Source organism: Onychostoma macrolepis, chromosome 22, assembly GCF_012432095.1.
Source record: "Onychostoma macrolepis isolate SWU-2019 chromosome 22, ASM1243209v1, whole genome shotgun sequence".
Taxonomy (NCBI): Eukaryota; Metazoa; Chordata; class Actinopteri; order Cypriniformes; family Cyprinidae; genus Onychostoma; species Onychostoma macrolepis.
The window spans coordinates 15,345,349-15,372,455 of record NC_081176.1 but is presented as its reverse complement, the minus strand read 5'-3'; the positions used below and the strand labels follow the sequence as shown (position 1 = coordinate 15,372,455).

Genomic DNA, 27,107 nt, shown 5'->3' with positions numbered 1-27,107 from the left:
TCCGAGCCAAGCAGATACTTTCAACATGGAGCAGCAGATGAAAATAGGAGAGCCGGAGGACAACGGTACGAGTTTGGCTTTAAACACTTTTGACTTTATGGGTTTATTTGCGTGGAAAAATACATATAAAGCTGAGCCCGGGGCAAGTTGTCACGTTTAGCTACTCCAGTGAACTCAGGTTTATTTCTGAAAGTCAGAGTTTCTGTAAAGACACAAAAAATAAAGTCTTGCCTACAGAATATATAAGAAAAAAACAAACAAATAAATAAATAAAAAAGACTAGCAGAAGAATATTGAATTCAATACAGCGGTAATTAATTAGTCTACAATGGGAATAACACGTTTCGTTAACATTTGAGATGAATGCCTTTTTAAAAGATGAAATGCCATCTAAATTACATTTTTAAAAGTATGTTTTACAACATATATGTATTTAAATGTATCATAGACTATTTAATGGCGAATTTGAATTGCAATAAATAAAAAATAGTTAGGCTAAATAAATAATAAATATGTTATTACAGATTTTTTTTTTTTATGTACATAAATGTAAAAAAAATGAAAATGAATAAATGAAAAAATCTAAAACAGTTGTTTTGGTGAGCAGAAAGTGCAATTCATTTATAGTTTGAAAACATATTAATTGTATGTGAACTTGCTTAGAATGCAGCAATTGCTCATTCATTATATAGTTGGTTCTTTCTGAATGAATTCTAGTGTGATTCTATTGAGCACAACAACTACATCTGTAGTTTTGAGAACAAAATTCACAAAATTAATCCTGATTTAAAACAGTTTTGAACTAGATGCTATAAATCAACATGCAAAACAAACATTTGTATTATTAGACTTTTTAATCAAAACTTCATAGTTGCTGAGATATTGTGCTTTTGACAACTAGCCCCGGTGTGTCTTTATGGACTTATTTGTGAATAAATCCCTTTGAGTTCCTCTGAGATATGAAGAGATAACCTGACGTAAGCTAACTGAGCGCTGTCCCTCAGCAGGGCTCCTGGAGAGCAGTATGCGTCTGAAACCCCACGAGGCTCAGAGTTACAGAAAAAAGGCATTATGGGTATCGTGGGTCTCCATTGTGGTGACGATGATCTTAGCCATCGCTGCGTTCAGTGAGTATCCGGACCCTCCTCTCTAGAGAATCACGGGCCCCTTGATGATACAGACCTGTATGATGTAATATCCTGTTTTGAAGACGAGCTCTTCAGTCGAGCTGTATTTTTTGGGACTTTCTGATGCAGTTGTAAAGAACGAATTCAGAATGGTTTACCTTAGAGTCTAGAGTGGGATGTAGAATCATATAGCCTATATGTATGTATACACACATATATAATATACTAATACAAAAATGTATATAAGACACGAACATGTACATTATATATACATAAATGAAATTATATATGTACATAGAATTTTTATATTACTTTTACAAAAGTTATGATATATAATATATGAAATGTAATAATGTTATATTTTTATTTTATGTATCATTATATAATCATTTAGAATATTTTTATATTTTATATTTTATTTAATTAAATAATTTGTAAAATAATTTATTAATACATGTCAATGCAATATATATATGCGATTAATTAAAAAATATATAAAATAGAATTCTATATATTAATGTATTATATAATGATGCATATAATATTTAATGTTATTTTTACAAAATGTATATTATACATAAATATAATATTAAAATATAATAATAATAATATAATTATACACAATTTTTATAACATGTAATAACAAAATATGTAATTTTATATACATATATATATATATATATATATATATATATATATATATATATATATATATATATATCTATCTATCATCTATATAATATATAAAATATAATATTTATATATTTATTTTATGTGTCATTATATAATAATTTATTTTTCATTATTTTTAATTTATTTAATTATATAATTAATAATAATATTAAATAATAATAATTATATGTAATTTATATAATAATACAATTAATTACAAATGATATCATTTGTATTTAATTAAGATATTAATATAATTATATAGAGAATATATATATATATATATATATATATATATATATATATATAAAATATAATTCTATATTATCTCTATATAATTCTATAGAGATAATTCTCTCTCTCTCTCTCTCTCTCTCTACAAAATTTTCCCGGGTTAAGCAGAGCCAACAGCTGTGTGTAGTTTGGTTCAGTGCCATGAGCTTGATACACAAGATCAGGTTTGACTAGTTTCCTCATAGCTGTTCTGCAAGATTACTTTGATAAAGTGCAGAGGATAAACTGAGACACACGGGAACATCGTAAACCAAATAAATTTAAAAAACACTTTATTCTCAACTACAAACACAGAATATCCTTAAAGGTACAAAACTGGGAGACCGTCAAAGAAAAGTGATTACATAATACCAAAAAGGAATTGTTATTGCTCTTTTGAATATAAAATGTGCTTAAAAAGTGTTTTACCCACTGTGGAGACCATTATACGTTCTCAATAGCATACTTGCATACTATCCTTACTATTTCTTCATTATATAGACTGTACTGTGAATTTTCAGTATGCAATATCTGGATAACAGTTGCTGTTTTCTGGAAAACTGTATCCCAAAATGCAGTGAACTCATCCTAACCTTCCATTTCCAAAAAGATCTGAGGGACATTTTAGGTTTTAATTGGCATTATGCCTCAAATGCTTTTAATAGAGCTTAACTTGAACCCCGAATATTCCCTTAAATCTTTAAACCGGGATGCTCAAGTTGACCTTATGCAGACTATTGTTGTTTTCTCAGCACAAAGTGTGCTTAATCATTTTGTAGACTGGTTCCAGGCCATGTGGTTTAATCTTGGAGCAGCTAACAGAAGCCCCGCACTGGATTTGATGTATGATTTAGAGGGATGGTTTCTTGCTCCGTCCCTCAGGATGGAAATGACTCACCTTACACTTCCAGAGTTGGACGGGGACTCTGGGACTCACGTTGCCAGGCTGTGAAGATTCAGTCACATAGCAACTCCAGAGCAACGACGCCTGAGAGATGCTGTCATTTAGCCGTCTCTCTCTATCAGTAATGGCGACGTTTTGGCGTCAAAGGAAATGAAATGATTGTAGGCAGCTGGTAAGGGCAAATAACAGAGATAGAGCTAATTGTTTTGGTAAATTAACCTGTAAAAAAACACAGTAAAATCTTAGGATTTTGATTTGTTTTACATTAATTTGTGTGCTTGCTAATGGCTTTTTGACCACAGGAATGAGATTTGTTCTACTTTTTCTTTTTCTTTTTTTTAGCACTTAGCATAGCAGCTAGCTATGGAATTTATTTTGTGATGTGTTTTTGTTCATTTGTTTTGTTGGAGCGTGACTTTGGACAGTGGTTTGCAGAGAGGGTGGGATCTTATATTTTCTAAGCTAGCTTGCTATCGCTAGCCTCTCCGAAATCACCTAAATGGAAATAAATATTAATTTGAGTTGAAATTATTATATTATGTGACAGGAGTGCATAAAAAAGATCCGGATTAGCGTCAGCATTAGCATTTAGCATCATTATATAAAAATACTTGACAGAAAGCCTCACTTTCTCTCTAGTACACTCTCTTCCTGTTCCTGTTTAACCCTTTTAAGACATTCAAACAGACAAACTACTAGCAAATATTGATATACTGTATAAACATATGTGGGAAAACAAAATATTTGATCAGCGTTTATTTGTAGTCAAGGAACTGTTTGACAAGGAATTGACCTTGTCTTGAAAACCAAACTGATGCTTCCAAAAAATACCCAAATACCCGGATGAGCGGTGTGTTTTTCAGCCTTGCTAATGACGACAGTTGTTATCGGGGAATACTTTAACACACTTTAGAATGTCGCGACCGACCAATCAGAATCAAGTAGAGCTGTGTAATAATAGTATACAGAGACCTCAAAGTTAATAAATATGTACTAAAAGCAACAAAAATCCCATCTTGATCGCCATGCAGGTTGCCAGGGTGTTCTGGAGAGTTGCTATGTGGTTCATAGGGTGCTCTGGGTGATTGCTATGTAGTTTCTTACTAGGGTGTTCTGGGTGGTAGTTCTGGTAAAGTTCATCTACTCTTTTGTAACATTGGGATCCAAAGGAAGGCAATGCAAACACTGTTTTTCCACAGCTTGGCACTGCACAGCGTTTTGTTGTCTTCAGAACATCATTGTTTGGTTTCTGCGTAGACCTGTGCGTTCACTTCTCTCATAAACACTGCATGCGCAAATCGGTGGGCGGGGCTAAACAGGCAGCGATGTAGACGCAGGCGCTGATCTTCTTCTGTGGAGGCGGTGCTTATCCACACTATAGGCCTTTATCACAGTCTGCGTGTCGTCACATCCGGCTCCGATTAGTAGCGTAAAGGAATTTCCGCCCGCTTTATTGTCAATGGACAGACAGCAGTTTTGTGAAGAAAATTAAACTAATTTAGTTTAGTTGAACATTGATGCAATAAACGTCAATGTTAAAACTGCATATTTATACCGATTCCATACCATGTATCATGTCATCCTTCATTTTAATGTGTAACATGAGCCTATCTGAGCGATGCGACTGTCAGCGTCAGATTAATGAAGAGCACGCAGCTCAAGTTACTGCCAGAGGAATACTCGGACTGATTTAATTTTAATATTATTTAGTTTATTTTTGAATTATATTTATTGTGATTAACCTCCCGCTCTTGTTCACAGTATAATGATATTCAATCGTTGCACGCAATCACGGAGAATAACTCGATTAAGATGATCAAACTTATTTTTAATTATTGTCTATGGGCTGGAAATATTTCTTTATTTGAACAACTTAAATTTGATGCAAATATAGAGGATTGCATCATAAAGTCAGCGCGTGAAAAAATGTGAGCATGTTTAATACAAGTTTGCCCTAAACCTTTAATTTAATCGTACAGCCTATAGTAATGTTTTAAACTTTGGCTATTTTAAATTCTTATTAATGTGATATGTTGTTTATATAGTTTTCTCGCTGTTCTGTAATGAAATAAGGTGATCAGACTGTGAAGAATTGCCTGTACACATATGGCTCGCGCGCTCCTGTTTAAGTCACGAAATACGCATCTGGATATCGTGACAACATATTCCTTCGTTTCATAATACGCAATTAATTGTTGTAAACTGAGATTGGTGTCTTTAGAAGACGTATCTGTGCTGAATTCTACATAAATAATCCACAACAAAGCCTATGTGTAAAGTGCTATGGGCACAGCCATTGATAGAGCCTGCAGCGGAAGTTAATTTACGCTACTATTTGAATCTTCCGCTTTTCGAACGCGGAAGTGTGATAAAGGCCTATTGCATCATAGAGTAGAACATTCCACAAGAGATCGTTTTGGCAGACTGCCTTCAATATAAGCTTTTTTTAAACTAACAAGAGAGTTTTGAGTTCTGACATTTACAGGATGCTATCATAGTACAACGACAGTGTGAAAAGATCAAAAGACCAAAATGTTTTTGTCTGCCAAACCTCTTTCGCATAATATATTTATTTAAAACCCTCTGAGATTTTAGGGTAATAAGTTAACTTGCATGTTGACAGTTCTCTGATGTTGATTAATGGTCACATTCATATGTTTTAGTAAGTGTTTTTTTTAAATTATTATTAAATTATTTATTATTTATTTTAAAATAATATTTTAGTTACATTTTTATTATTTAATTATTAGCTTTTGATTAATTTTTGATTAATGATGTAATGTTTAACACACTTCATGTTGTTAATAACAACAAATGAAATATATTTTTATTTCTCTTTGTATTTTTAAATCAGTATGGTACAAGATGATCCTATTTAATTTTAATGTGGTAAATGAATTAGATCAAAATCTACAAGTTATAAAAGAAGTAGTCTGATTATATTACCTAAAGTGTGTAGGCTAATGAAATGGATTGTTATTAACTACAATTCTGGAGTAACAGATTACAATTTGTAAATTAATCAACCCAGGACTGGTGGTAGCTATTTCATTGCTAGCATGGTTGCTAGATAGTTTTATACTGGCCAACTCAAGTCTCTATGATGTGCAACTCTCTAGAAATGACTTTTAACCCTCTTTAATGTAAGCCTGTGTGATTTTGTCACCCGTCTTTCGTCTGCCACGCTATTTAGAAGTACATTAGCGTATCTAGAGACCTCAATAAATGCACTAAAAGCCATAAAAATCCCATCTCGACTTCCATGCAGTCTTAACGTTTGGGTGGCGTGCATTTGGGTCAGTATGGGTTTTGAGAAGATCAAATCTATATTTGACGGCTGGATTATGGTTTTAACCGAATTATCCTCGAATCGGTTCAGATAAAGTGTCTGATCAGGCGATCCGAGTCTCGCTATCTTCCCTGTAGTGTATGTGTAAGCGGGATGGCTGGTTTTTCATTAACGGCTGCGCTACTCCTGTCAGCCTGAAGGGACCGAACAGGTGGGTGTGGCGAGGTTTAGAGGTGTCTGGAAACTGATGAAGGCGGAAAGAAGGAAGGATGGAAGAAAGGAGGAGAAGAAGAGAAACGGTCTAATATGCCAGACTGTGAGAGCTGAATTCCCAGATGTCTCGCGGCTTCCAGCGCAGCCAATTAACACGCTCTCAGCGACAGAGTGTCTTCTGCTTCACACACAAGCACAAATGCGCTCGCATACCTCCAAACCTAATAAACACGTCCAAAAATTTCTCCGTTGCGGGAAGTAAGCCCTGTTTGGTGCAGTGACATGTATTTAAATGCCAGTTCCTGAAGAATAAACTGACTTCAGACTGAAGAAAAGGAAATGAGTATGTGTGTGCGTGTGGAAATTTTTCTTGCGGTAGGCAGAGAATGTAAATATCACACTGGCGAAGAGAGGTCACGGATAGAGGAGGGGTAGTTCGCTCTGATATTAATGCATTCAGCACTACCAGCCTGTAAAAGCCAGCATGCCAACTCCCATAGAGCCCCGAGTCTAAAAATAAAAGATGGAAGACAGATAGAGAGAGAGCGAAGAGAGGTGGAGGGTGCTTTGCCCTCTCTGCACCTCCTCTGGTTTTATAAAACATCAACACAGTGAGTCAAGTAAACGGGTTTGTGAGAACTAGATGAAAGGCTAAAAAAGTCGCAGTCTCATGGATATCAGTTGGTAAACAGTCAGACAAATATGTAGTTGAATGGAATATCTAAATATTTTAGCTTTAACATATTAGTTTTAACATTAAATGATAGTTCATCCAAACCCTGCTGAAAAAACAATAGAACCCTGCCCAAAACACAATAGAAAATGTAATGGTTTTAAGGGTTATAATGGGAATTGTATTGGTTTTAATGGAAACTATAATGGTGTCTACTGGCATGTGATGGATTCTATTGGTGGGATGTTAAATCCTATTGGAAAAATGCCCAAAACACACTACAAAAAGGAATTTTGTAATGGTTTTACTGGAAAAAGCTAATGGTTTATAATGGTATTTTAATGGAAACCATTGGAATTTCTGTGATGGTTTCTATTGGGCTTCTATTGTTTTTTTTAGCAGGGAAAATGAAAATTCTGTCATTAATTACTCACTCTCATGTCGTTCCAAACCTGTAAGACCTTCGTTCATCTTCGGAACACAAATTAACTCTTTCACCGCCAGCGTTTTTTTTAAAAATTGCCAGCCACCGCCAGCGTTTTTGATGATTTTCACCTAAATTTGACGGCCCTCAGAATATCTTCTGCTATGAATATAAGAACATATTATATATCAAAATAAAGAACCAAGTCTCTGCTACTATTTTATTCTATCTTCATGTGTTCATGTTTTATGACCATTTGAACACAGGTGGGTACCATCAAAAATACAACATTTTGGACAAAAAACTGAGAAAAATGCATTTTTATCAAAGTAGTACATTTTCATGCAAAATACATTCAGATGTCATATTCTTTCACCTGTAAATAATTATATGAATAATTTAAATTGCATTCAATAAATAGAACAAACAGACACACACACACACACACAAACATATGATTATACACACACACAGGCTACATACATACATATGCATACATATACTGTACATGCACACACACACGTCCGCACACACACGTCCACACACACACACACACACACACACACGTGCACACACACACACACAAACATATACATACATATGATTATACACACACACACAGGCTACATACATACATATGCATACATATACTGTACATGCACACACACACACACACACACACACACACACAAACATATACATACATATGATTATACACACACACACAGGCTACATACATACATATACTGTACATGCAGACAGACAGACAGACAGATAGACAGACAGACAGATAGATAGATAGATAGATAGATAGATAGATAGATAGAACACACACACCCCTATTCAGATCGACGGATCGGTTATAACTACAGATGTTTCTGTGTCTCTCTCTCTCACGGACTACATCGTCCCGATCAGATTCAAAATGGTCAAAGCATGATCTACATAGGCTATGATCTATATATGATCTACATTTTCTCTGACCCTCCATGTATGCCGATCGTCTTCTATTCGCACCCTAAAGACCCGGAAGTCCCGTAACTCATTCAGGACATGCGCTAGGGCTTCCCTTACCGTAATACACCTAGAACACGGAAAGCCGTAAAAACTCGTCAATGGCGGGGAAGCGTTGTCTCTTAATTGACGAGATATCTCGTCAATGGCGTTGAAAGAGTTAAGATATTTTGGATGAAATCCGAGAGCTTTCTGATCCTGCATAGACAGCAACGCAACTGACTCGTTCAAGGCTCAGAAAGAATCGCAAATCTTTTTAAAAAAATACTCCATATGACATCAGTGGTTCAACCGTAATTTTATGAAGCTACAATAATAATTTTTGTGTGCAAAGAAAACAAAAGTAATGACTTTATTCCACAATTTATTCTCTTCCGTGTCAGTCTTTGACACGCGTTTACGAAAGTAACACAACGTATTATGCTGGGACTCTCATGAACTTGGGTTGAAGACAGAAACGACAGAGAAGAAATTGTTGAATAAAGTCGTTATTTTTGTTTTCTTGGCGCAAAAACGTATTCTTGTAGCTTCATAAAATTACGGTTGAACCTCTGATGTCACATGGACTATTTTAACGATGTCTTTATTTAACATTATTACTGTTCTCAAGAGTACTGCTATTAGAATTAACTGATATCAGCTAAAATCCGCTATTAGCTTTAAATGCCAATTTTTTGCCAAAGGTTTACCATTGGTTTTAGTATTAGTGTTAGTTTCAGTCGGATTAGCTTTTTTAGTATTGTGAGTGACAAAAACTCTATTATATGCAATTTTATTAGTTGCCATCATTTTAGCATTAGCATTTTAGCGTATTTGTAAAGGCTACTTTATAAAACTCTTAAAACTAGTTATATATCGGCTTTAACATTAAAATTAGTGGCCATTTCTATAAAAAGTAGAACACTTTGGACACTGAACCAACACTGTTCAGTGCAGACGCTGAAAAATAATCCTAATCCATTGACATAAATTAACCTTTCCATTAAGGAGCAATATTTCCCCACTTAGATAGATTTCCTGGGGCATTTATTTTCATAAGGGCAAACTTTCTAACCATAGTAAAGAGGATGTGTCGTCTTTCATGTAAATTCCTAAATCTACTCAAGTTAAACACTATAGGGCTGATGCAGTGAAATGAAATCGAGATCAACAAAATCCATCTTTGCATTGCAGAAGTGGCACAGAAGCTACATCTGAAGTGGCATATAAATACATAAGTATATATACATAACTTATAAATAAAAATAGTTTAAAACGTAGCAACTGTCATTATGAATGGCTCATTGAATCACTGACTCATTTTATTCATTCAAAAACGCCGAATCATTCAAAAATAAAGATCACTATGTTGATCAGAGACACAATTAATGGAAAAATAAAACAAATTTTATTTTATTGTGTCTTAAATACATAGCTTAATATTGACCCAGCTCTATAATATACTAACTGTAGCCAGCTTTGCTTAAGCACAGTTAGAAAATGTTTAATATTAGTATTAGAACTGATACTGACAGAACTAATTCTATAACTGATCAAATATGTTTAACTTTATAATCTAGTATAGGTTTAAGTATTCAGTTTTTGTAGTATCATAACATTGACCAGTCAGAAGTGTTTCTAGTGACTCCAGATTTATCAGAACACGTTTGAAAACTTCCTGTAAGTGATAACAACATGCAAATTTATTCACCAGCTCTGACACAGAAACTAGAGCACATTCCCTGTTTTGGTTTGTGTGTGAAGATGCAATGTGTGTGTGAGGCAAAAAGACAGACCGAGCGGAAGACAGGTTTTTCAGAGCAGCTGTTGTGTTGGATTTCAACATTCTGCAACTCGCCGTCTCTAAAGACTCTGGCCTATTTTCACAGAAGAAACACCTAAAAGAAAGTAGAAAGCACCGTTACACACAACAAACCACGAACATCTATTTTAATCAACAAATATTTGTCCTGCTGATCCATGAGACTAGCAAAAGCTATAAGCACTCAAGGACAAGATCTTCAATGAGTTTATACATCATGCACCACTGATACATCTGAGAATAACTGTCACAAAACGGTTCTTGCATCAGCAGCATGTTTGTTCACTGTGATTCAACTAACAAACTGGTTCTTCAAAATTGCTCATGTATGTTCAAACATCCACAACCTGGTATTTTGTAAAATACAAAAGTAAACACAAAATCAATGTTGAGATATTTTTCATTAGTGCACTGTATGAGTTGCGCAAATGTTCTCGCAAATCAAACATTCATAACCTACTGGAATGTGTATCAGTTTTTTGGACCACATATGCTCAAATGCTGATTTGTAAAATATGAAAAACATCAAATCAATGTCGCAATTTTTTTTTACAATACTGTATGAGTTCTGCAAATTTACTCGTATGTTTTCGTAACATTCATAACCTGCAAGAATGGGTGTTTTTCAGGGTTTTTTAGCTACATATGCTCAAAGTGACTTGTAAAATATAAAATTAGGCACAAAATCAGTGTTGCGATATTTTTCATTACAGTGTTGTATGAGTTACACAAATATTCTCATATGTTCTTGTAAATTAAACGCTCATACCCTACTGGAATGTGTATCAGCTTTTTTTGAGCAATACTGTATGCTCATATGCACAAAATCAGTGTTCCGATATTTTTCATTACAGTATGAGTTACGCAAGTTTGCGTGATTGTTCCATACAACACAGGTGAAACACAACACGAAAACAGACATAACGCAACATGAATGTGCGGAACTGTTAATTACGTATTTCAAATAAAATGTTACATGGTGATGATTTACAATAACTGTACTTTAAACTTTTAAAAATATGACCAAATCTAGTGAAATGCAATTGACTTGCGTAACTCATAATGTACTGTAATGAATAATACCGCAACAGTGACTTTTGTATACTAAAAATCACATTTCCTCACAAAACATCCATTGTTTCCCTTTTCACTTCTATTGTCTTGTCAAATAAAGGCAAAAAAAAATTTTTTTTTTACAATAATTTATAGTAACTTTAATAATAAACAAAATAAAAAATATAAATTACATTAAGAGACACAGCCTGGCAAATATCATCTGATGAAACAGCTTCAAGAAAATGTAAAAATATGTCGTATCCTCCAATTTGATACTGTTAAGTGCTTTGACACAATCTGTATTGTTAAAAGCGCTATATAAATAAAGGTGACTTGACTTGACTTGTAAAGTATGCAAGTATACTTACATAAATTAGTTAAGTTAGCAGCAGTTATCGATAGTTTTCTTTTTTTTGCGCAAAATTGCCTTCTGTGATGTGTCCATTCAAAGCGTTCACCAATGACAGACTGAAGCTGAATTACCCACCGTAATCCTTTATTCACATGATGTTTCATTGTGATCCTATGATATCCTATGGTTTTACGAGCTTCATAATTTTCATGATCGACTCTGGCCGCAGTATCAGCACTCCTTGTAGAAGCTGCTGACTTCACATATCAGCATAAATATGACTTCCTAATGAGCTGGGAATGGTTTCAGCTTTCCACAGACAAGTCTCCATAAATCCTTGCCTGTTACCCAAGATGCACTGCCTGTGGTACAACTAAAGCCCTGCAATTTGTTGTAAGATTAAGATGCAGATGTTGTTCCATGAGACAGTGTGTGTGGTTTTTCTTGAGTGGAAACTTCTAGTGTGTCCGATGGGATTCTGTAGGACAATGAATGACTGCATGGATTATGGATGTTTTATTGACTGTCAATGTGTTTCTTGAGTTTGGCCTCTTGAGGACTTAATGGGCTGTCGCAAGACGTCTAAAACAGAGTGGATTTCACTAAAAGGAACAGAATTTATATTTAGAAACTGCTAAATCTTTCATCTCATGCCGCAGCAGCTCCGTTATTCATTTTTAACGGTGAGAGTGTGTGTGTTTGTATTTGAGTAATGATTTCTGCCATTTGAATGTGTGCAAACTTTAGCTAAAGACTAAAGCTGGTGTATTTGAGCATGATTATTATAGTCTAGGCAAGGTTGACGTTGCAAATCCACCTTAATTCAGTTCACCTTAAAGAAAACATTCGGAATAGTTTTTCCAAACAACCAGAATCATACACTAGCATTAGCAGAACGTTCTGTGTTTGCTAGGATACTACTGCACCACAGAAAACCAAAAGAGAACATTTTTAGAACGTTTGGAATCAGATCCACAAAAATAACTAAACCAGAACCATATGCTAACATTAGTGGAATGTTCTGTATTTGCTGGAATAGTTCTATACTACAAAAAAATAGAACCTTGATAGAAAATGTGAAGTTTGTTCCCCCAAAAAAATATGTTTACACTACTGTACCATGCTACACTCTACTATTCTTTACCATACTGTAGTGTAGTCTATATTGCTGTACTGTATAATCAATTGCACATGTAAACTAGATGCACAAACTGTCCTGAAACGCAGATCTGAGTACTTTGAGAGTTTGGCTGACCCTGTAGAGGTGGATGGAATATCTCGGATCGCTCATCCAGTCTCAGGATAGAGGATTCAGGTGCATTAGAGGTCAATATAAGGTCGATAACTGGACACGAGCCACACTGCCGTTTGAGTAGCTCAGATCCACACCATGTGCTGACATCACAGTGTGAAGAGATGAAATCTGATCCAGGCCACTTTACTTGCTGGAAATCATTCAAACGCAGTTTTACAGCAGGGGAATGCATATATATAATGTTTAGATATATATCTGAGACAAACACTTATCAAAATCAATATTAACAATATATACTTATATGTGACTGGATATAGGCTGTGAAAAGTAAATAGGAATGAAACTTCACATTAATTCATTACATTTCCATTATAACATAATGTTAAAGGAATTATCTGTCTGTCTGAATAATTAACTTTATATTTTTCATTGGAAAATTTATTTATTTATTTTACTTTAAATGAAATATTAAAAAAATTATAATAACTAATGGACTTTTAATTGTAAAATGCATTTATTTATTAAAAAAAGTTTAATAAACACTTCACATTAAAGTTTTACTGTATGTATGTATGTGTTTGTTTGTTTAAAATAATATTTAAAAAAAATAATAAACACTTCACATTTAAAGTTTGTCCATCTAAGGAACTATCTTTTGAATTTATTTATTTATTTATTTATTACAATAGTTTGCTAAATTAAACACTTTACATTTACAGCTCTTCCAGCTTATGAACTCTCATTTATGTATTTATTTATTATATTTTAAATAAAAATAAATATTACAAAACAATAAACACTACACATTCAAAGTTTGTCCAAAATAATTTGTCCAAATAATAAACTGTTTTAAAGGTAAACATTAAATAAATAATTTTTTTTTTTTTACAAAATATACACTTCACAATAAGTTTGTCCAACTAATTTAACTATTTTTAAAATGGTTTGTTAAACTATTAAAACATTTTAAGTTGAAATCATTTTCATTTGAAATAATTTTTTCTCATTCCTTTTGCAGCTGTTTCTATAATGCGGCATAGTGCATCAGCGTTTGGGTTTGCTGTAAGTATGCGAACACTTCATTTAATTAAATTGTTATTATTTCATAGTCTTTAACGTTTTAATGGTTCGCTTTATCATTGTTGTACATTCATTTGCAGTTTGATGCCACTCTAGACGTCCTGTCCTCCATAATCGTGCTTTGGCGATACAATAACGCGGCGGCCGTCCATTCAGCACACAGAGAATACATGTAAGTACACGTGATCCTCCCACCATTAAAGCAACCGCAGTATAGTTTGTGCTCGGTGGGGATTCTGGGTAGTGTCAGTAGCCAATTAGACGTCGTTTCTGGGCAACAAGGAGAGCAGAAGGTCAGACTGATCTTTCAAGGTAATGATGTTGAAATTTTGACATGTTCTTCAGCTGAAGGAGAACATTAGTGGGCGTTTTGTGGTCAAACGAAACTCGCAACTAATTATCCAAACAACCCGTGGTCGTAAAAATGATCATGTTTTCAGATGTGCTGTATCTTTAAGACAAAAAAATTGGTGTAATTTACCTCACCAGGTTAAAGCAGGTTAACGTTTCCTGAAGAACACAAGCTTTGATGGATGGAGGCCAGGCAGACAGACTCTCCTGTCCCACAGGAAGTGGCCTAGCTCTGGGTTTCATGTCTAAAGAGGGTCCTTAGACAGTCTCTCTATGTGTTCGGCGTCCCTTATCGGCTGAGGGACAGAATAGAGATGGCAAAAGGGCGGGAGGGCTTTGTGAACGGAAAGAAAGAAGAGGAAGCAGAGAAAAAAAGACACAGGACAAAGGCAGAAGTGTGTAGACAGTACAGTACAGACACACACATGTAAAGCACCATGAAGCCGTGGGCCGCTGCGGGTCTCTGGGGGACTCTGCTGGATGCGGATCGCCATGGAGACAGATTACATCATAACGCAGGCTGCATTAGCGAGATGACATATCTACTGGACTGCATACTCATAAACAGTCAAACCGTATGAGAATAATGATGTACCACAGCAGTTTTTAAAGAAAATTTGAGTGCAAAAATCTGATGCTATGCGAGAGTTCGCTAGGTGGTTGTTAGATTGTGCTGAGCGATTCTTTTAGAGTGGTTATGTGGCTACTAAGGTGTACTGACTGGTTGCTAGGGCGTTGCTAGGTAGATGTTGGTGTGTTTGGCATGGTTTGTAGGGTTTGTAGGGTATTGCTCCAGTAGGTGATTGCTAGGGTGATGCTATTATGTGGTTTCTAGGGCATTGATACAGTAGGTCGTTGCTAAGGTGTTCTGAGTGTTAGCTAGGTGGTTGTTAGTGTGCTGTGAGTGGTTGCTAGGGTGATGCTATTATGTTCTGCATGGTTTCTAGGGCATTGCTACACAAGGTGGTTGCTAGGGTGTTCTGAGTGGTTGCTAGGGTGATGCTATTATGTTCTGCATGGTTTTTAGGGCATTTCTACACTAGATGGTTGCTAGGGTGATGCTATTATGTTCTGCATGGTTTCTAGGGGGTTGCTAGGGTGTTTTAAGTGGTTGCTAAGGTGATGCTATCATGTTTTGCATGGTTTCTAGGTAATTGCTACAGTAGGTGGTTGCTAAGTTGCTCTGAGTGGTTGCTAGGGTGATGCTATTATGTTCGGCATGGTTTCTAGGGAATTGCTACAGTAGGTGGTTGCTAAGGTGTTCTGAGTGGTTGCTAGAGTAATGCTATTGTGTTCTGAGTGGCTTCTAGGGACTCTCTGTGTGGTTACTAAGGTGTTTTGACTGGTTGCTAGGGCATTGTTAGGTAGATGTTACTGTGTTATTGGATGGTTTGTAGGGCATTGCTACAGTAGATTGTAGCTATGGTGTTGTGAGTAGTTGCTAGGGTGATGCTATTATGTTCTGCAGTGGTTTCTAGGGAATTGCCAGGCGGTTCATTGGGGTTGCTATATGGTTACTAAGGTGTTCTGATTGGTTCCTAGGTGGTTTCTAGTGTGTTCTATAGGGCATTGCTAGGCATTTGCTCTGAGTGATTCTTAGGGAGTTTCTATGTGGTTACTAAAGTGTTCTGAGTGGTTGTTAGGCATTGCTGGGTATATGTCAGTCCATAGTTCTGCATTGTTTCTAGGGTGTTGCTGTGTCATTACTAAGGTGTTGTGAGTGGTTGCTAGGACATTGTTAGGAGGATGTTAGTGTGTTCTTTGTGAATGCTAGGGTATTGCTAGGTGGATGTTAGTGTGTGTTATGCATAGTTTCAAGAGCATTGTTAAGTGGTTGCTAGGGCACTGTGAGTTGGATGTTAATGTTTTCTGCAAGGTGGTTTCTAGGGCATTGCTAGGCATTTGCTAGGTTGCTCTGAGTGGTTCTTAGGGAGTTTCTATGCAGTTACTAAAGTTTTCTGAATGGTTGCTAGAGCATTGCTAGCTGGTTGTTAATGTGTTCTGAGAGGTTACTAAAGTACTCTGAGTAGTTCCTAGGTGGTTGCTACAAACAAAGTTTCTATGCAGTAACTAAAGTGTGGTTTCTAGGACAATGCTAAGGTGATTGCTATGGCGTTGCCATAGGGTTACTAAAGTACTCTGAGTAGTTGCTAGAGTGTTGCTAGAACAATTCTGAGGTGATGTAGGTTGCTATGGAGTTGCTATACAGTTACTAGGGTGTTGTTGCTAGGACAATGCTAGGGTTTTCAAGGTGATTGCTCTGGGATTATTGCTTGTTGGGGGTAATAACTACCGTACTTGCTAATAGTTGCTAGGTGGTTTCCTGTAGCTCAAATAGTAGAGCATGGCACTAACAACGCCAAGATCATGGGTTCATTTTATCATTGAGCTGATAAAATGTAAAAAACTATAACTTGAATGCAATGTAAGTCGCTTTGGATAAAAGCGTCTGCCAAATGCATAAATGTAAATGTAAATGTAAATGTGGTTTTAGGGTGTTTGGTTGGTTACTTAAGTGTTCTAAGTGGTTGGTAGAGCATTCCTAGGTGGTTGTTAGTGTGTTCTAAGTGGTTGCTAGGAAGTTTCTATGAAGTTGCAAGGATGTGTTTGCTAGGACAATGCTAAGGTGATTGCTGTGGTGTTGCTATGAGGTTACTAAAGTACTCTGAGTAGTTGCTAGAGGGTTGCTAGGTGGTTGTTAGTGTGTTCTGAATGGTTGCTATACAATGCTGAAGTGTTCTAAGGCGTTTCTAGGGAGTTGCTATGCAGTTACTAGGGTATGTTTTTTTTGGATAATATTATGATGTTTCTATGCAGTTAGTGTTCTGAGTGGTTGCTAGGGCATTGCTAGCTGAGAGATTACTAAAGTACTCTGAGCAGTTCCTAGGTGGTTGTTAGTGTGTTCTGAGTAGTAGCTAGGATGTTTCTATGCAGTTAACTAGGGGTAGCTAGGACAATGCAGTGGTGCCGCTATAGAATTACTCACTAAATTAATTAGAATGTTGAGTGTTGCTAGGTGGCTAGTGTGTTCGGAATGCAACAAACAATATTGATATGTTCTAAGGGGTTGCTAGGAAGTTTCTATGCAGTTACTAGGGTGTGGTTGCTAGGAAAATGCTATGGTGTTGCTATAGGGTTACTAAAGTAGTGTTGCTAGGTGGATAGTGTGTTCTGAATGGTTGCTGGAACAATGTTGAGGTGTTCTAAGGGGTTGTTAGGGAGTTGCTAGGTAGTTGCTTGCCCAAGTCAAAAGAGCCCAGTGAAAAATAAATACTTACCAGTATTCTTTAAAAAACACACCACAAATTACCAGTTAACTTGCAAACAGCATATTGGTTGTCCATCAGAACCTGAAAGAATTAATATATTTTAGCTTTCTAACAAAACACGAGTCTGAAACGATCATAACTTTTAAGATTGAATATAGATTGAATTTTTAATGTACGTTTGTACATAAAAAGTGTACAACCATAACTCCTTCAAAAACAGCCAGAAACCTTGGATTTGTGATTGATGATAAGCTGAATTTCTCAGACCACATTGCTAAAACTGCCCAATCCTGCAGATTTGCTTTATACAATATTAGGAAGATCAGGCCCTTTCTTTCGGAACATGCAACACAACTCCTCGTTCAAGCTCTTGTTCTGTCCAGACTTGAGTATTGATGCCAATTCCATCAAAACTCTTGTTCTGTCCAGACTTGAGTATTGATGCCAATTCCATCAAACCTCTACAATTAATCCAAAATGCTGCTGCTGCAAGATTAATCTTTAATGAGCTGAAAGGAATGCATGTCACACCTTTGTTTATCAATTTGCACTGGCTACCAATAGCTGCTCGCATAAAATTTAGGCATTAATGTTTTCCTACAAAACCACCTCTGGCTCTGCACCCCTTTACCTAAATTCAGTACTTCAGACCTATGTGCCCTCTAGAAGCTTGCGTTCTGCAAGTGAACTACGCATTATTGTACCATCCCAAAGAGGCACAAAATCACTTTCACTGACTTTTTCATTAACTGTTCCCACCTGGTGGAATGACCTGCACAACTCAATCAGAGCAGCTGAATCCTTAGCCATCTTCAAAAAACGGCTAAAAACACATCTCTTCCATCTTTATTTATCTATCTGTCTTCTTTTTATTTAAAAAAAACAAACAAAAAAAACCTTTGCTACGTGTACTGCGTTAGGCTAACCAAGACTTGTCATAGCACTTGCATGTTGTTGCTCTTTTGTCGATTTTGATTGCTTCTGTTGTTCTCATTTGTAAATATAAACAAATATTAAATTCAGTCGACTGTCAAACCCAGCACCAAAACATCTCTCCAGCATCAGCGGGGTTCCTTCTTGGCCTGATTTTATGAGAGAAACTAGATTAAATTAATCTGCATGTCTTAATTTCATTTTAATTTGATCTCCTGAGACTATAGCTATGTGTGTGTTTGTTTGGTTTGATTAATTAATCACTAACCAAAACATAGACTTAACGGACTGAGTTTACAAAGCCCAATACGATCCACATGTGAGAAACAGAGCAGAACAGCCCTAAAACTTCTCCAGATTTCACCCAACTACCCCTGCAGCAGAGTAAATAGTGGAACAGATGCTCTCGCCTATTAACCAGGCTTAATTAGACAACTACAGCCCTCACCGCCTTCATTTATAAATGCAGGGCTTGACAGGCCTAATAAGATCAAGGTACTAAAGCAAGCAGAAGCTTCAGAGTCGTGTTTTATTAACTGACTCAGACACAGGAGGGGAATTAGACCGTGAACTCAATAAAGCATCAGTTGGATTGATGCTGTGGTTTACTCAGTGTCTGTGTGTGATTTCCAGAGCGTGTGCCATCCTCGGGGTCGTGTTCATCTTGTCGGCCATCACTATCCTGGTCAAAGCGATCCATGACCTCGCCACAAAACTGCAACCAGAAGTGGTAAGAAAACACATAATTCTGTATCTTATTTGGTTGATTCATTTGTTCATTCACTAACTTGATTTAGGTGATTTATTCATTGCATTGGCTGATTGATTAGTTCAGTTGTTGATTCATTTATTGGTTCATTCGCTCACTAAACAAACAAATGAATCATTGGTTGAACAAAGAAACAAATCATTGGTTGGATAGGTTGATTGATTGATTGTTCCTCTGTTGATTTATTCATTCATTTGTTTGTTCATTCACTCACTAACTCACTAACTTATTCATTGTAGTGGTTGATTCATTCGTTTTTTAATTTTTTTATTTATTCACTCACTGATTAATTCATTGGATTGGTTGATTGATTGTTCCAGTGGTTGATTCATTTGTTCATTTGTTTAGTCACTGACTGACTCATTCATTGGATTGGTTGATTGATTTTTCTAGTGGTTGGTTCATTTGTTCGTTTAAACACTAATTGATTAATTAATTGGCTTGGTCGATTGGATATATCAGTAACTGAACGATTGAATGAACGAAGGAATCAGCAACTGATAATCATTTGCTGATTCCTTCGCTCATTCAATCGTTCAGTGACTGATTAATTCATTGTTTGTTCATTCACTCTTTCAATGATTTATTCATTGTAGTGGTCGATTCATTCTTTCGTTTGTTTTATCACTAACTGATTCATTCATTGGATTGGTTGATTAGTTGTTCCAGTGGTTGATTCATTTGTTTGTTTGTTCAATCCTTAATTGATTTTTTCATTAATTTGTTTGTTTGTTCAATTATTCACTCGCTGATTTGACCGTGGTTGATTTATTCATTCCTTTGTTTGTTTTATCACTAACTGATTAATTCATTGGATTGGTTGATTGATTATTCTAGTGGTTGATTCATTTGTTTGTTTGTTCAATCCTTCAGTGATTTTTTTCATTAATTTGTTTGTTTGTTCAATTACTCATTCACTGATTTATTCATTGTAGTGGTTGATTAATTTCTTCCTTTGTTCATTCATTAGTTTGGTTGATTTGTTCTTCCAATGGCTGATTCATTCATTCATTTGTGTGTTCATTAAATCACTGGTTTATCGTTTGTTCGTTTGTTTATTTGCTAACTGATTAATTCATTGGATTGGTTGTTCCAGTGGCTGATTTATTTGCCCCCCATTCATTCACTCTCTGATATATTCATTGCATTGGTTGACTGATTGTTCTACTGATTCACTCACTCACTGATTTATTCATTGTAGAGGTTGATTCATTTGTATATTTCTGTTTATTTGCTCTAAGCATTCATACTCTGAAATATTATTTCCCCGCTGGCTTTTTATTGATTGTAAAGAGAGTCTCTCAGGTGAAGGACGCCGCACGCAAACACAACACTTCATCTTTTCATGTCGCCGTTGTGTAAATTTTCCCTTGGCTGGAACTAAGGGCGCCTGTGAAACAGCAGAAGTGTAAAGCTGAATGAACATGATGAAGACGAGGTGTGAAGTCACGGACGGGATTAGAATAGTCTGATATCACTGTTACCAGGCAACATGAAGAGGGGAAATAGTTTCCCCTAAACCACTTACCCCTCCACTATCACTCACTCTCTCTCTCAATCTAGCTCTCCATCCGTCTTCCTGTGATGAAATGAGACACCAAAAGCCTTGGTCTGGTACTGCTTCGGTGGTCTAAAAATTCCATTGCTACTGTACATTTTTTAAAGGAAAGGAAAATTAAGTGAAAAAAGGACCAAGTTCTTACTAACATGGTCTGGATCTTCATTAAAAATAAAGTTCATTCACTCTTTCCCAACGTTGGGATCAGAAGGAAGGCAATGCAAACACTGTTTTACCACAACTTGACACTAAACAGCGTCTTCTTGTATTCAGAGCATCTTTACCATCTGGTTTCTGCGCAGACCTGCGCATTCGCCTCTCTCATAAACACTACATGTGCGAATCGGTGGGCGGGGCCAAACAGGCAGCGATGTTGAAGCAGGCGTTGATCTTTTTCTGCGGAGGCGGTGCTTATCCACACCATTACCTCATAGAACATTACAAAAGCTGTCATTTTGGCAGACTGCCTTCATTATAAGCTGTTTTTAGACTAACAAGAAAATTTTGATTTCTGAAAGTTAAAGGATGTTTCTATTGTACAATGACCTTTTATGTCAAAAGATCAAGGGAATTTTGGTTTCTCAGTTCATGACCTCTTTAAGAAGGTTCTATTATGATAAAAAGTCATTAGACTGTAAACCTTTTAGAAACTTTATTTGTAAGAGCGTAGCAAATAAAATTAGGGTGTAATAGAGAATACGATAACCAGATGAGAGATACAGAAGAAAAGGAGGAGACAGAGAGAGAGAGAGAGTCAGTGCTGATGTTTTAATCAGGACTCTAGCTTCTCTCTGGAGGATTCCTGTTCCTGTCTCAGCGTGTAAAGCTGGGTTTTGGCGCATACAAGCGCCGCCTAAAAATAGATCCAATATTTCTCCCTCCCTTCATCTGCTGCTGATGTCAGAAACACTTCCCCCCTTCTTTTCTCTCTCTTATTTTTTTCTCACATTCTCTCTCTCGTGCTCTTTCGTTCGCTAATGAAATGTTAATGGCTGTTCTGAACAAGGTGTTTGAAATGGACTGCCCCCTTTCGCAACCCCATGTGTGCGTTTCTGAGAAGGATCGACTGTTTTTCTGGTGCTATAAAATCAATACAAAGGTCCACCGCTGAATACCTGTAATAGTCCCATTTGCGCCATATGCACTTCCTGTCGTAAACCTGCTAGATTAAAACAAAATCAGTTAAGTAAGCGACCAACTGACACAAAAATATAGCCCTAAATTATGATGTTTACGTAATTTTATGGTCCTGTGGTCGAAAGTACAATTATAAAAGACATACAACCGTAAAAAATTATGATAACACAACTGCTACCAACTCCCTGTCTGAGAGGAGATGGATGATCAGAGATGTTTCCGAGAAAGACGTTGTGGGATGTTTGTGGGCAGGCAGACAGCGTTTGTGATGAATGCGAGGGCATGAGGTTGTTTTTAACTCTTCAGGGAGAGTTAGAGTTGTTCGACACCGTCCGGGAGACACAAACCTCATTGTTTTCTGCTTTCTTCACCTGCCTGACATCAATATTGATGAGCTTCTCTCACCAGAAGATCCATCATAGCGTTTTATGTGGCGGGAACAGATGATGCATTGACTGACCATTTGTGTGTGTGTGTTTGTGTTGAACATTATGTTTGATGGTGGGAACCTTGCAGCATTGCATTTTTTTCACGTCTGCAAGGCCAGCACGCAATTTTAATGATTCTGCTCGGGCTGAGAAGGCATCTTGCATCCTTTCATTGTCTATCTCACCCCTGCGCTCCTTATTTCCATTCATATTGCTTTCTTTTTAACATATCCATAGGTACTTCTCGTAATAGATTTGCAGTATGCATACTATACTTATTTACATGTGTGGAATACACAGATTTGGAGTTGTACTTTCAGACTATTTACTGCATAGCATGCTGTATATACGGTTTACTGAAATATGTATTATGCAGCGAGATACAATACACAATAGTGAACAAAAGTATACTACATAATCAAAAGACCTCATTACTTCAGCAAGTGTGTAGTATGAAACATGACTGCAATGAGGTCATGTGCAAATTTAGTATGCTACTGTTTGATTATTGCATACTGCATACTGTTTTTATAAATAGAAAACAATATAGTAGTATTCTATTCTGAACATAGGCTAACTTTGGCTGTCTTTGAAATATTAGCTATCTACTGCACATACATTACGCAGCTATCTACTGTGCATGTTTACTTCAGCAAGTGTGAAGTATGTGCATTTTTGCATGCACACCAGGAAACATTAACTTAATGAGGTCAAAGAGTGCAATAGTATTGTAGTACTTTTTTGAATGCATAGAACAATTTACAACAACTAAGTATGCTATTGTTTGAAATGTTTACTGTTGCATACTGAAGCTAACAGTATGCTAGTATTTCTTTCTGAATATAGCCCATCATTTTTGCTATGTTTGGAATACTAGCATGCTACTAACTGCATAAAGCACAGTATGTACTATATACTGAATGTATTATGCAGCGTTTCAAACAGTAGTATGAGTCAAGATTGTCGAAAATTCCATTACTGTGCATGTTTATTTCAGCAAGTGTGCAGTATGCAAATTTTTGTATGCATACGTGGAAGCATGCACTTAATGATGAGGTCATATGACAACAATTTAGTATGCTACTAATTAAAACGCTTGTGCTGCATTCTGAATACCGTTTTTGAATAGGAAGCAGTATGCTAGTATTCTATTCTGAGCATACTTTGATTATGTCTAGAATGCTAGCATACTACTTACTGCATACTCCACACTACATATTGTATACTGAAACCGCATTGATTATGCAGCAATATAAATTTCAGTAGTTTGTCAAAAAACATTATTGTGCATGTTTACTTCAGCAAGTGTGCAGTAGCATTTTTTCTATGCATGTGATAATTTAGCAAGCTACAGTTTGAAATATTTACTGCTGCATACTGTATACTATTTCACTCTTAAAAAAACAAGAAAAAATATAATAGTATGCTGATATTCCATTCTGCCAGCATACTACACTCTGCATACTAGGCAGTATATACTGTATTTATGCAATAAGAAACATTTCAAACAGTAGTATGCTACATTGTCAATAAACTTCATGTTTACTTCAACAAGTGTGCAGTATGCACATTTTTTGTATGTATACATGGAAACATACACTTCATGAGGTCATGTGACAACAATTTAGTATGCTAGTAATTGAAACACTCCTGCTGCATACTAAATACAGTATACTAGTATTCTATTCTGAACATACTTTGACTTTGTCTGGAATGCTAGCATACTACTTACCGCATACTCCACAATATTACAAATATTACAAATGTAAATACTGAAACAGAAAACAAATTAACTATTTTGCATGTTTACTTCAGCAAGAGTGTAGTATGTATTTTTATTCTATGCATGGACTATGATTATTTAGCATGCTACAGTTTTAAATGTTTACTTATGCATATTGTGCACTGTTTTGCACTTAAAACCCCCCCCCAAGAAACAATATAACACTATGCTAGTATTTCATTCCGCTAGCATACTACACACTGCATACTAGACAATATGTACTGTATTTATGCAATAAGAAACATTTCAAACAATAAACCTCATTACCTTGCATGTTTACTTCAACAAGTGTGCAGTATGCGATATTTGGTATGTACACCTGGAAACATACACTTCATTAGGGTCATGTCACAATTATTTAGTATGCTTCAGTTAGAAATGCAGCAGTAACACTTCAAACAGTACGTGCTACATAGTCAATAAACAGTACCTGGCATGTTCACTTCAGCAAGTGCATAGTATGCTTTTTATGCATAAAATAATGACACAATTTAGTGTTCTACAGTTTGAAATGCTTAATGTTGCATACTGCGTACTGTTTCAAACTATTATTGTATAGTACACTAATATTCCATTACATTTACAGTACATACTACGTACTAAATACTGCATACTAGACTTTATTTACGCAGTGTATACTATATTTATGAAGTGCTTCAAACAACAGTACGTTACATTATTATCAGAACACATCGAAACATTAACTTCAGCAAGTGCACAGCATACATAGTATATACTGCAGAAATAGTAAGACTAGTATGGTAGTATATTATTTGAATACAAAATGACTCATTATTTGATCAAAATAGACATTTTTACACAAAATTGAATGTAAAAATACTATATTAAACACACTGTAATGAGGTTTGTGACAACTGTGTAGCATACTACCAGTTGCAATGTTTGCAGTTGCCTATTTACAAATAATACGCAGTATACAGTATATATCTCAGAGTTTGTTATTCTAAACACTCTCTTGATTTCCTTTACAGTGTGTCATCATCAGTATGAATTGCTGTTTAATAAAACAGTGCAGTTGACCGTTATGAACATCACGTCATGCTCAGTATGATAATGTCTCTCTCTTTCTCTTCCTCCAGGATGACTTCCTGTACAGTGTCTCAGTTGTCAGTGGGATTGTGTGCGCTATTCTGTCCGTTTTTAAGTTCATGCTGGGGAAAGTCCTCACCAGTAGGGCCCTCATCACCGACGGTACGTTTCCCCGGAAACCCACCGGGTTACCGTGGTGATGGCCAGCCTGATTTATTATTCACAGTGCCATCGCAACGTGTCTGGTCTTAATTCACCTTAGCTCCTCCCTTTTTGACTTCCCACCAGCTGGAAGCAGCAGAATTCCACACATGAACTATATTTAATAAACCAATTCCATCGAATCCCAAAAATAATATTATTTTCAAAACAGTAACACTTAAGATGTCCTAAGTTTGTTACAAAAATAAATGCACCCACTATTATCCCAATTTGTTTCCTTTCTGTAAAACGTGAGATGATTTTTTTCTATAGATTGAAAGATGGAAAGATAGTCAAGCTCCAAAAATGACAACAAATATGTTTTTAAGACTTCAGATGACTTAAAATACAACTCAAATATAGCAGAGGCAACTTTTATGATGGTTTTATGGCGTTTTCATTTGTTAATTTGAAAGAAACTTTAAAAAAAACTGAAAAAGAAAATGCAACAGATGAGTAGATAGACGGATGAGCAGATGGAGGGCCAGAGACAGACATATATGGAGACAGATACGCACAGATGGATATGCGTGCACACGAGCGCACACACGGTTAAAATTAAACCATGTGGCTTATTGAGAAGAGGTGTGCTAGAGCTTTTCTAACTGAGCAAACTTGTGATTTTTGTAATTAATCACACTGAAAATAAATAAATAAATGAATAAAGTGGTGTAAGATTTACTTGTGAAATTTACAAGCAATTTCTGAGTGAAAATTGTTTCAAATAACCACAAAGAAACAGCAAGTAGAATTTAATAAGAAATCTGTTTATGAAATCATGTTTAATTAATAAGTTTCTCTAAAAGGTTAAAAAGTTTAGCTAAAAACATTTAATCATTAAGTTTAGTTTAACTAAAATATATTCTGATCTCTCATATTTAGTAAGTTTAAAAATGTTAAAAAGAACATTCTGATGCCTTGTTTAATTCTAATTAGTAAGTTTTGTTTAATTAGTAAGTTTTAGTTAAGTTTGATTAAAAATATGTATATTTTTTGATATCTTGTGTTCAGCTAAAAATTTTATAGTTGAGCTAATGAATCAGTAAGTTTAGCTACAGTATCTCACAAAAGTGAGTACACCTCTACATTTCGGCAACCATTTTAGTATGTCTTCTCAAGGGACAATTCTATAGAAATTAAGCTTGGACATATTTTAGAGTAGTCAATGTGCAACTTGTATAGCAGTAAAGATTCACTGTCCTCTGAAAATAACTCAGCATACAGCCATTATTGTCAAAAAAGCTGGAAACAAAAGTGAGTACACCCTGAGTGATAACAGCTATACGTCGTTTAACCATGCAAAGCCACAAGTCTTATTCATCATGTTCATGTTTTTGTCTGCTTGACAGGACTATATAACTCTTATATTACAGCAGTTAAAATTTGGTGATTTGAGTACAATTCTCTCATACTGACCACTGGATGTTCAACATGGCACCTCATGGCAAAGAACTCTCTGAGGATTTGAGAATTAGAATTGTTTCTCTCCACAAAG

At 35.7% G+C, this 27,107-nt stretch overlaps 1 protein-coding gene across 1 annotated transcript in view; it reads left to right on the top strand.

Moving 5' to 3' along the window:
* tmem163b (transmembrane protein 163b) overlaps nucleotides 1-27,107 on the top strand; it is a 34,138-nt gene that overhangs the window by 267 nt on the left and 6,764 nt on the right. Inside the window, exons 1-6 of the mRNA XM_058760895.1 lie at nucleotides 1-65; nucleotides 1,008-1,127; nucleotides 14,072-14,115; nucleotides 14,214-14,305; nucleotides 19,320-19,416; nucleotides 25,462-25,573. The exon at nucleotides 1-65 is cut by the window's left edge and continues 267 nt beyond it. Coding sequence (XP_058616878.1) covers nucleotides 1-65; nucleotides 1,008-1,127; nucleotides 14,072-14,115; nucleotides 14,214-14,305; nucleotides 19,320-19,416; nucleotides 25,462-25,573 — 530 coding nt within the window. The remainder of the gene's footprint in view (nucleotides 66-1,007; nucleotides 1,128-14,071; nucleotides 14,116-14,213; nucleotides 14,306-19,319; nucleotides 19,417-25,461; nucleotides 25,574-27,107) is intronic.